Below are 12,275 nucleotides of genomic sequence, written 5' to 3'. Positions count from 1 at the left end.
TTTACAGTAGTTAAATAAGTATTTCAGTTTATCTCTCATCAGGAAAACAGTCAAATGCTTCCAAATAAAGCATGACTGAATGGCACAAGCTAAAGAAAACAATGATTTTTCACTTATAATGGAGATGGCATATAAAGATGTGCAACTCCAAGTTAGAGATTTGGGTCATTTACCTGAGCAGTTCTCAAAAGCCCTGCCAATAGCAGGTGGTCAAATGGTGAAGTGCCCTCTTTACAGTATGGCCTGGGTACTGGTAGTGATTGCTCTTCATTATACCTAATTTCTTTTTGAGATGTTATTTAAAATAAAGTGTGAATAGAGTAAGAAATCCATAAAGGTGTGCATTTTCTTTTTTGCAGAAAATCTGGTCACATGTGGGTATACTGTCTTTTTAATCCTAGTATTAATTACAATCATTACCTTTTTAACTGCCTTGATAGTATATTTTGCCTAATTGCTGTGCATTTAAAATGCACGTTAAAGCACTATCCTTTTAAAAAAATATTTAAGGGGCATGATATAATACAGTTTGGATGAATATATCTTTGAAGATGTAATCCATGTTTACACAGAAAACAAATAGTTTTGTTCAAGATTTTATACTTTTCAGATACTTTTGAGTCTATTAGTGTCAGTGCAGAGCAAAAACAGAAAAGTTATCGCTTGCTTATAAACACATTTTCAGTACAGCTCCTGATCTAAATTACAGTCATCTCATTGCTGAAATTCACCTCATCAACAACAGCTAACTCTCATATAGAACCTCTTTCCACTGGATTCATCTTGCTGCTCACCTCAGAATCTGAATCTTTCTCATTCTGCATGGTTGACTGGGAAATCACTCAGGGAATTTTTATGTCCCAATTAAGTTTTATGCAGTCAACCTCCTTTGGTTGCCTGATAATTGTGGAGGTTGCTTGTTCTGACTCCAGAATAACAAACCACCATCTTTTAGTGAGGACAGCATCTTCAGTTGTCATTCAGTTGTCATTTAACAGATGCTAATACACTCTGCATTTATCCCAGGGGGTCACTTAATTACAGACTATACTAACTTCTATGCCAATAGTATCATACTCTCAAAAACAAGGTGCATCATTCCAAACAGCAAGCCATAAGAAACTAAAAATGTCCACTCAATTACAAGAACAGTGCTCAAATATGTGGACAAAGGGGCTTTGAAAAGCTTATAGACAGTGCTGAAGAAAATGCTGAGTGAAGGGAAGGAAGATAGCAAAGCTAATAGGGAAAATGAACGTTCTCAGAATAACATGAAAGATGTGTGGAATGGACTGGACATAATTACAGAACTCAGGCAATCCATGACTTGGGTGCTAGGGGCACACATGGTTCTAAATTGATTTTCCTTCTAACTGGTAACTTCTTCCCCTATACCACTTATACTGTATCAATAACTCCTATCACTTCAACTGGTATGGCCAATGATGAATCCATCAATATTGTAGGCTGTCAATAACTTATGACCAAGTGAGGAGACAAAAGAGAAGGCTGCACATAGAAAAAGACCAGATGAAGTTACTTTTCAAGTACTTAATTCCTGTGCTGAGAAACTGTGGAATCTTTTGTTACCTTTTCAGCCTGCCGTTAAGGCTCCAGAAAGTGCTGCCGCCATGGAAAGCATCCTGTACTGTTCCAGTTCCAAAGAAAGCAGGCACCTACTCACCTAATGACTAAAAATAAGTCACACATCATGAAGACCTTCTTGTGAAATACTTATTTGGACCCAATACAGTCAGTCTATCAGACAAAGATTGGAGTGTAAGATGCAATTATCTGTCTGCTCCACGTGGCTTATATCCATCTGGTCAAAACTGGCAGCACTGTGAGGATTATGTAATTCATCAGTACATTCAATAGCATCTAGTCATCCCTGTTAAGGGTGAGCTTAGACTTACGCAGGTGGATAAGCCTGTGGTGTCCTGGACTATCTGTCGGCACACCACAGTTTGTATGGTTCAAAGCCTGTATCTCTGATGTGGATGTGAACAACACTGGAACACCACAAGTAACTGTCCTCTCACCTTTTTTGTTTATCCTCTACACCTCAAACTATAAATATAACACAAGGTCATGTCACTTGCACAACGTCTCTAATGATTGGGGTGTATTGCAAGGTGAGGTGAGACAAAATATAGTAGTCAGGTTGAGAACATTGCTTCTTAGTGCAGAAAGAATTGTCTGCAGCTCAACATCAACAAAACCAAGAAACTGGTTAGGTTTTTCTGTGCCAAAGAACCTCTGCCTTGGGGGTCCACATCAATGACAATCTAGATTAGTCTAGTAAGACATAGGAACTAAATAAGAATGGGCAAAACAGACTTTTTCTTAGGAGACTGATTTCCTTCAGTGTAGGTAATGACATCTTTTACAGCTCTGTAGTGTTCTGTGCCAGACACTTCAAGAGAGGCCCACCGAATCAACAAGCTGATTAATAAGACAGGTATAGTTAGGGGACACACTCTTGGAGATGTTTTTTCTTCTTTTCTTTAATACTTGTATATATTGTGCTGTACGTTGTTGCTGTTGTTTGTTATATTTCTTGAGCTTCTTGAAAAAGCTAAAATTCTCCTTGGAACAAATAAAGTGCTATCTATCTATCTATCTATCTATCTATCTATCTATCTATCTATCTATCTATCTATCTATCTATCTATCTATCTATCTATTTTATTGATCTAATGATATCCAAAAAAGAAAACAATATTATAAATGGCAGATGTTATCAGAGTGAGTACATGACTTAGCGCTAATGCTGGGGTCTCTGACTCAGTTAAAGTACTGGTGGATTGCAATGGCTTCAGTTTGCTACCAGTTTTATAATTAAGAGCTCATTCAAGCTGCTAGTTTTACTTTATTTAATCTTACGGCTTGGAAGTGTATAGCAAGTTTCATTAACAGTGCTGACTGACTACACATTTAAAAACTGTCTGGAATGAAAACCTGCACCCAGATTTTGAGACCCCTGATTTATATGTATTTACCTTTAAATGTTGCACGTCTGACAACAACTGTAGTTAAATATTTGGTTACAAGTTTCGTTAAGTGGGTAGATAAACGAACATGTGGATTTATACTGCAGTAAACACAAGGCGTTTGCAGCTGATGAGTTAATGTTTAGTTTCTAAAGTAGCAGAGGAACCGCTGCGGGGTTGTAGACTCAGCTGTTCAGTTGCGTGTTTGCTGAACTAATCTCTTAATCTCCCACTTTATTAAAACTGAATGAAGCTACTAATCGTGACAGACGCTATATGAAAATTAAGACTAATTTCTACTGGTGGGAGTTTTATAAGTTAATACAACCACTTTTGAAAAACATATGCATGTCAGTGATCTATTTACTTTTTTACTATATAGTTAATGTTAAAATGAGCGTGCACATCACTGCAAGTTTCATTCACCTGATATCAGACATGGATAGCTTTTATGGTCAACACATAACTGCACCGTTTACGATAAAACATGAATACCCTGCATAGTTATGCCAATTCCGTATTTAGTTTTAACAAATCGATGCGCATATGGTTGAAAGAGTAAAGAAAAGAAATTACTTGGTTTTCTGCTCCTAGTTGCGCTGGCAATGACCACAGGCTTCACTTTGTATACTTTCCACTCCGCAGGCGATTCTGTTCCGTCCGTCTCTTTCGCGGCAGTGGACGTTGGTACCAGACAGCCCGCTAAGCCTTCTTTACGCTCTCCGGAATTTCTGGGTGAAAATGAACTTCTCGATAAAGAGGTATCTTCAAGGCTCATGCCGCGTGCCACCCTCTGTCGCATCCCTCGCGTCTCGCATGCCTTGTCTTCACCTCGCAGCTGAGTCGTAGACATCGCGCAGTTCTTGACAATTGAGCTTTGATTTTCGATGGCTGCTGTTGCGTTGAGTCTATCGCTCTCGGCGCTGGTAGGCAGGCATCCGTCCGCAGCACTGCTGCCTAATTCACACGATCCTTTTGCTCCGCTCTCCTGCCCCTGGGACTCAGGATATTGGCTGACTTTCAGCATCGCAAAGCGCTGGTAATAAAGATAACTCGATAGAGTTATGTTTTTTATTAGTGGTTCCCTCAGTTCTCTTCTGTTACTTGTGAGACATCTTAATCCATCCCTTCCAATAAAAAGAAAACATATATAATTTCAGACTTCTTTCTTTCTTTATTTGAAGATGTTTGCTGTAAAAATAAAAATGCACGTTTAAGAATTCCTGGAATATATTGTTGGAGCTTAATAGCTTAATGGAGTAGTCCAGTCCGCATCAATTGCGTGTTGAAACTTTGGGCGAGTCGCGCTACACCTCAAAATTAAAACGTTGGACAGATGCAGGTATCTCTTCTGGATAGTTTTGAGTTCCGAGCTGGCAACAATGTAGTATTCATGTGTTAAGATGTCACACAGCTAAAACCATAAAAGACTTCAGCCATGTTGTGGGAGACCCGAGAGATAAATTACAACGCAGTTCACTTACAGTTCTTCACCTTTGACTTTTTAGAGTTTTAACACAACCCTACGTTCGTGTTTAGAATAAATGCTTTCGTGACCACGGAATGGAGCGAATTACACTCCTCTCTTTTATCATAACCATCTCCAAATCAGTGCTACCTATTTGAAGTCGAATGCTTTTAGACAATGGAATGCGGCGCTCTGCAGTTCAGGTCTCCACTCGTGTCTCACTCGCACCTTATTTTATTTCGATTATCTGTATGTCTCTGTGAATGCAGTTCCTTGAGATGACATTTTCAACACTCATGGACGATCACTTAGATTTTCTGCATGTAGGATGAGTACGTGTCTCTGGAACTTCTAAGGCATCTGACATAGGGGTTGTTATATGCCAGCAATGCACTTTATAAACACAGCCAGGTCTATTGGTCAAATCACACCCATATGCTGCGAAAAAATACTTTAAAGTTGTCCCATGCCTTTGGATTCAGCTGTTAAGGATTCACTTGGGCCTTAAGGAAGCGTTCAGCAAAATCTCCTTTCCTGTTTATTTTGATAAAATTATTTATATTTATTTATTGTCTGAGTTCAGAGGGGAGTTTTTTTGTTACTGTGCCATGTTTCCACAATATGAGGCATTAAGCTCCTTGGCAGCATATCAAAGGAAGTGAGCTTGAGTAGGACTGATGAGGCTGACAAAATGGGTTCTCCCAGCTCCCAGAACATTACCCTGCCTCCTGGCCCTGGATCATCTCAGAAGATGCCTTGCTTTCTTGTTATCTTTCCTCAAACATCTGAAACATTTAGATTTGCAATAAAGAAGACATGTTCTTGCAGTCATTTTTTGATTTGTAGCTAACAACTTAAACAATCAATGCAGGCAAATTTTAGAAAAATGATGAGGTGAATAACATAAAGGAAGGCCTTGTTAAGGATCAGGGAAATGATTGTTCTCAGCATTTGGGTTAAAAATTTTTTAGTCTTCTTTGCAGTAACTTTGTATAAAGTTTCTACATGTTGAAACTTTCATGTTGTTGTGAATCACAGCAAGAAAAGAATAATAAGAAGAAGAAATCCTTAGCCTCATGTGAAGCGTCACTTTTTCATTGTTGTATTTCCAAGTGCATCTGGGGATGTTCAAGTGAAAAAAGCATCATGGTGTTTGGAATATTCCTCCTTTAAAATGAACATCTGATGTTTAAGAATATATGTCTATGGAAAGATCTTCATCCTGAATTCATCAACCAAGCATGTAAAGTCTCTGGAAAAAAAAAAACCAAACAGACATGCAGCAGATTATTAATGACTTTATCCCTTTATTGGCTACAGATAATGAAGCATATGCTCGAAACATGTGTTACTATTGTAATTATAGACTTGATGTACCTGGGTCTAGAAAATGGCTCAATATTTTTTTTTAGCTATTTGAGTTAACTTAACAATGCCTCATTAAAATGAGGATATTGACCAACAAGGAAAACATTCAGTATGACTGTTTACTTACAAGTACAGTACAGTGTCTTGGGAGAATATAGATCACTAAAACAAATTGTGACAAACAATCCATGAGCATCTAGAATTCTACAGGAGGGATATAGTGGCATTCCTTCATGAGAAGGTCAGTCATCTCACATTCTCATAGTGAAAGTAGAAAATTCTGCATTAGGCATCAATCCAGGTTTTCTGTGAATGCTTGTCTGGTTTCATATTTTGTGTCATAAGGACCACTGCATGTGGATAATTTAACTGTCATGTTCACCAAATCTTTTCAGAAAGTGAGGAAGCATACTCTTTGAAAAAGGCATAATCATCCTAGATAATTTTTTTATGGGTCATAAAGGAAGTATTTCAGCACTAGGTGAAGGTGACCACATGAAATCAATAGAGACATAAGCATTTTTCTTGCCCTCATGGATATGAGCATACCCAAACTGTGCTTAAAAATACACTACCATTGTAGAAGATCCCAGGACCTTTTATCATTGAAAACAAGCACTGTTAGTTTCTGTTCACATGGAAAGCCACAGAATGTAAAGAACATAGTAAAGGGAAATTCATATGACCACATCCCACTTCCCCGTGCTTGACAGTCCATTACCTGTTGCTTGCCCAATGGGCTGTGCATCGCTAAGTTGTAATGGTGTCTTTTTATGCTCCAGCTTGACTATGCTAACCCAACTTTTAAAGATTATGACCATCCAATCCGAAGGTTACTGGTTCGAATCCTGTAAATGCCAAAAAAAGAGACTCTGTTGGGCCCTTGAGCAAGGCTGTTAACCTGCAATTGCTGAGCGCTTTGAGTAGTGAGAAAAGGCGCTATATAAATGCAAAGAATTATTATTATTATTATTATCCAGTCTGTAAAAAAGCACTATATTTATTTTTACATTTAACAGATTTTTACTTTCATCTTTGGTTAGTTTTGTCTGTGAAGTTAAAGGTCATGGATCAAGACTCTCATATGTAAAACCTGCATGCACTCAAAAAGGTGTGTAAGCCATTCCTTATACAAAAGTTGAGATTTATAAAACACAAACTTGGCTTGGAGATTGTTAATAGCTACACTAAGTTTTGACCACCTGTAAGTCCAAGGCAGACTTTTTTTGGTGTTGTTATTTTAGTGACTTCAGGTGGCAGGACAATGAAGTGAATAGAAAATCTCATTTCATTGCACATTTTAATGATGTGTCAGTCACATTCTGATGTTTTTGAACTAATTATATCACAGATAATTAACACATCCTCTCAATACAGCTGTATTCAGTGTTGGAAATAATGCATAATTCCTTTGCTTAATATTAATTGCTTTTAGTGTTTAGCCTTTCTAGTTTGTCAATAAAAAGGGTGTGCTGTGTGTTGTGAAACATGACTGGCAAAGGCAGCATTTGGTCTTTTGGAGGAAATCACCAATTGCAGGCTAAGGCAAGTTTTCGGGGATCACAATTTTTTAGCTCATAATAACAATTATAAGCATATTTAGTCTTCCTAGAGCTGTCCTCTTAGAATTCTCTTCTGAATTGGAGCCTGCATTACAGAGACCTTCACACAGAAATCATGCATTCCATTACAGGTTTTAACAACTGTAAAGTACTGGTGCCATGTACTTTCATGGTGAACTGGCTGACCAGTTAGGAATCTCACAGTCATCACTGAGCTGATTCAAGTTAAGTGTATGGGATGTTATAAGATCCTACCAAAATACAGGCAATATGCTTATTGTCAGAGTGATGAAGCCCAAAGACCTAAGGCAATTAGTAATGATGGCTGATTTTCCTAATGTAACTAATACAACTGACTGCACACATGTTACAGTAAAAACATCCATCTATCCATCCATCCATCCTCTTCTGCTTATCTGAGATCGGGTCCCGGGGGCAGCAGCTTGAGCAGAGATGCCCAGACTTCCCTCTCCCCGGCCACTTCTTCTAGCTCTTCTGGGAGAATCCCAAGGCGTTCCCAGGCCAGCCGAGAGACATAGTCCCTCCAGCGTGTCCACCCAGCTCACACTGCACCTGACCTCTTTGGCCCCTCCCATAGGTGGTGAGCCCATGGGAAGGGGGACCCACGTTACCTCTTTGGGTTGTGCCCAGCTGAGCCCCATGGGTGCAGGCCCGGCCACCATGCGCTCGCCATCGAGCCCCACCTCCAGGCCTGGCTCCAGAGGGGGGCCCCGGTGACCCGCGTCCAGGCAAGGGAAGATGTCGTCCAAAGTTTTTACAGTAAAGACACCATCACATAATGATTTTGCTTTTTTTTAACAGAAAGCACTTTCATTCAAATAATATACAACTAATATGTTATGCTCAGATGTGTATGACTAATGTTGTTGTGCAGTTATCCCCACGATTTCTTTATTTTATCAAACTGTGATGAGGGAAACACACTTCAGGGTTATGCTTTTTGTTATAGATGGCTTATCGGTAAATAAGTCTAATTGATAGGATTGCAGTTAAACTTAGTACTTTACAAACAACTTGTAAAATCTTTCTTTCAAGTGATAGTGGTGGTGATACATGGGTACCTCTAGTCTTAGTATCTTTTTGAACCCGAGACACTGATGATCATGAAAGAGTACAATGAGGACCCAGAACAACAAGGTAGGTGTAAAATGCATTGTGCAAGTGTAAAACCAAAGGGTTTTCCTTTTCCATTCCCTGAACCTCAGTGCCTTTCTTCTTTACCCCATTCATCCATTGGGTCTCCACAGCTGGGCTGAGATGCTGGCATGCACAGTCAAGAGGAGCGACCCTACCCTAATGCCATTCCTGTTGTTCACCACAGGTCTGCCTCCCAATCACTATGCCTACTGTCTGCTGCACATGTTCACAATTCCATTTCCCTGCTTGCTCACACAAACTTTCTTTCTCCAAAAATTTTCTTTCTTGATTTTCTCCTATACATCATTCTCTTTCTCTTTTTATTCTCAATCTTACTTTTTTTCCTCATCTCTATCTTTCTCAGACTGCTTTATACTCTGTTGGTGCAGGTGCTTAGCCAAACAACCTGCAGAGTGTCAGTGAGGACCAGCTAAGCCAATCTTGCCTACACATGAACATGCTACCAGCTCATTTCCCCATTGAACACCTCTTAGCCTTATGGATTTGCAGCAGCATGCATTCACACCTACCAAGCCTGAGGTGCACTCTTTTTATTACTAATACCTTTTACTGCCATATAGTAATGCATTTGATTACTAAAAATGTTTGTGATGTGCCATCTGTTGTAATGACAAATGTAATACGTTTTATTAGTTATTAGTACAAAACACATTCCAAAAGATGGTGCTACAATGATTACTTAGATTTCAGCCCATCTTAGATGGGTAGTACAGCTAGTTGTAATTAAATAATTAATGTGGTCTGACATGCTTCAAGGTACTTAATTGATTTAAAATGTTCAAAGCTATTAGCTGGTTTGACAGCTTAATGATACAGGAAATAAAAAGTACTCAAGACACAATTTCTTCCAGCAGTTCAGTGCTAAAGATCTATAAAGGATATACAGTATGTGTGAACGATTATGTGGGCGCCACGATGAGCTAGTGATTTATTGTTTTTAAAGGATGTTTCTCTGTCTGGCCTTGAAAAAGAAAGCAAATTCCCAAATCCATCAGCCAAAGAAGAATTAATTAAAAATCAATGTTTAGACAATTTAAAAATTGAGTTTATTGTTAAAATACAGTTTCAAATGCTTAATATATTTCAAAGATTGAATTACATCCAAATGACCCAAACACAATGAGAAACCAGAGGGATCATCATTGAAAGCAGTGCAGTTCAAATGGATTGATTGTTTGTTTTGATGGTTATCGACTGATGTGTTCTAATTTTCTTTGTTAAAAACTCTACTTTTGTTTTTGAAGTTGGCATTTTTTTTACTACAATGTCCAAACGATGTGTGTGCTAGGCTGTCTGGTGTCTCTAAATCGGCCTTATATGAGTAAGTGTGGGTGTGCAAGTGAATGATGGACTGGTGGTCTGTCCAGAGTTGGTTCTTGCCTTATGTCCAGTACTGCTAGGGTATAGTTTGGTATCTGTGACCATAAATTGAATTAAGTTAGTTTAGATTCACAAAGGATGCACAAAATGTCAGACACTTGTATTCTTCATAATAGCTAGAAAGTGACACCCAAGCCCTTAAAAATATGACATAATATTGCGAAACTGACTTAATCCACTTCAGGATTACTGGGGACTGGGGCTTATCCTGGCAGCATCAGATACAAGACAGAAACCAGCTATGCACGGGTCATCAGTCCATAGCAGGGCACACATATAGTGGACAATTTAGAATTACAAATTAACCTACAATCCACATGTTTGGAATATGGTCAGAAAACCAGAATATCCAGAGAAAATTCCATAGAGACAAATAGAGAGAACATTCAAACTGCAGGCAATAAGTGACTGGGTGCAGCAACATTAACCTCAGTATCACCGGTTAAGATATTACACACAGGATTTTTTTTGTTTTGGGAATGCTAGGGAAAAGAAGATTGATCAAAAACAGTGTTTATTCTAATTATTACCAATACTTCTGTCCATCTGTGCATAAGAAAGGATATAATTAAATTATTGCTAATTGGATGCAATAGCCTTTCAATTCATGTTCATCTTATATGCCCAAAATAATATTAAGTCAAGATGTGCAGGTCCCCAAGGTACTTCTTAAAGTAACACAGCTGTGTGAAGCTACTCTGTATTTTCAGATATTTGCACAAAAAAAAAGTCCTAAACAGTTTTCCTCCATTTATTAAAGCTTATTTTAAAGTAATAACTACGAATACTTTAATGATTCCCCTTACAGTTTGCAAAATGTTTAAAATTCCTTAAATAGAACCAATGAAAGATATGTCAGTGCCTTCTGTAACCCACAACCTGAAATCCTGCAGTAAGTGTAGAACTATAAGTGTGGCATAAGTAAAAGTATTTAAACACAGACTCACATTATATATGATAACTCAGCACCACTTTATCCATTTTAAATACTTGTGCATGCTGTCTGCTTATAGAAAGTGATTAGTCCTCCAGAATTCCACATTCATTAGATTTTGTAAGATGTACCTTTTATCGCCATGCCCCTAAAGTGCAATCATTTTAAAGACCTCTCTTCCATTGAGGAAGCTTTTTAAAAGTCATGGTAAACAGTCATATCCTTTACTGCTATAAAATGGTTTTGTTGCTTCCTCATAAAACTGCATCATGTTAGTTAAGTAGAATCTACCCCTTTTAAATCTGTACTCGCCATCTGTTAACACACCTGTAACTGCATCACTGCTTTTCCATTTTATATTTTCTTAATCACCCTATTAATTTCTTTTCATATAAAGTAAGCTAACTGAAGAGTAATTACTATGCCTTTAAATGAAAAAATACTGGATTGTCTACAGTCACTGAGAACCTCTCAATTTTGTGGTAAATGGCTTCTAAAAATAATTTCAAACTTCTTTCATAGCTTTCACACAAATGTGATTAGTCCTAGCAAGTAATTTAACTTTTGTCTTTTTAATGTTTGTATTTATAGTCATCTCTTTATCATTTATTCTGATTTTAATATTCTTAGTTACTTTTATGGATAACTTTGCTAGTGAACTCTTTGATTGTTTATTAAGTTACAGCATTAATAGAAAACTGACTAAAGAAAAAAGTGGAGTTAAATATAATGAAAATGGATATACGCTATATAAAAAGTTCAAAAACTGGATGGGGTGGACACATACATTGAAACAACATGTAATAATAAGGTCATTTAAATGTAATAACTATAATTTAATTCTGTTTATCTAGCAAAGAAGTCAATATTTTGAGAATATGATAGTTACTAAACAATTCCGAAACCAATGGGAATTATGTTATTTATTTGATATTTATATTCTGCTCCAGATCTGTTATAAGCAGTACATAGGTTTAGAAGATTTCTTTACCCAAAAAATTTCTGGGTATATATTGTGATTTAATTTTGCCTTTGTAAATTAGTATTAATAATTTTGTTATTACTTTCACATTATTGCAGCATCATTTTGTTTTGCTATTGGATGCTGCCATGGTAACAGTCTGCCATGTTAGAAGACAGCTCCCGGTTTGCCAGGGAATATGGTTTCAGATCATCAGCATGACACTTTAAATACCAGTTCAGTATCCATCCACGATTAAGGATATAAACACTGAGCTTCTTTTATTTTTTTGTTCTAATAGCTTTCCTTTTTGACTTCGACTTTCAGTTTCTGTTTGGCTTTGGTAATAGAATTAACATTCTTTTCATATTGACCCATTTTTGGCTGTGACTACAATTCATCTCCTGTTCCTTAAAGTATTCCTTCTGTC

At 37.5% G+C, this 12,275-nt stretch overlaps 1 protein-coding gene across 1 annotated transcript in view; it reads right to left on the bottom strand.

The window, feature by feature from the left end:
• LOC114660806 (synaptopodin-2) overlaps nucleotides 1–4,435 on the bottom strand; it is a 77,030-nt gene extending 72,595 nt beyond the window's left edge. The window contains exon 1 of the mRNA XM_028813717.2: nucleotides 3,570–4,435. Within this exon, the coding sequence (XP_028669550.1) occupies nucleotides 3,570–4,020 (451 nt within the window). The 5' untranslated portion in view covers nucleotides 4,021–4,435. The remainder of the gene's footprint in view (nucleotides 1–3,569) is intronic.
• Nucleotides 4,436–12,275: the final 7,840 nt, after the last annotated feature.

Source organism: Erpetoichthys calabaricus, chromosome 11 (assembly GCF_900747795.2).
Source record: "Erpetoichthys calabaricus chromosome 11, fErpCal1.3, whole genome shotgun sequence".
Taxonomy (NCBI): domain Eukaryota; kingdom Metazoa; phylum Chordata; class Cladistia; order Polypteriformes; family Polypteridae; genus Erpetoichthys; species Erpetoichthys calabaricus.
Note: the sequence above shows the minus strand (reverse complement) of the source record. Positions and strands in the feature narration are given on the sequence as shown.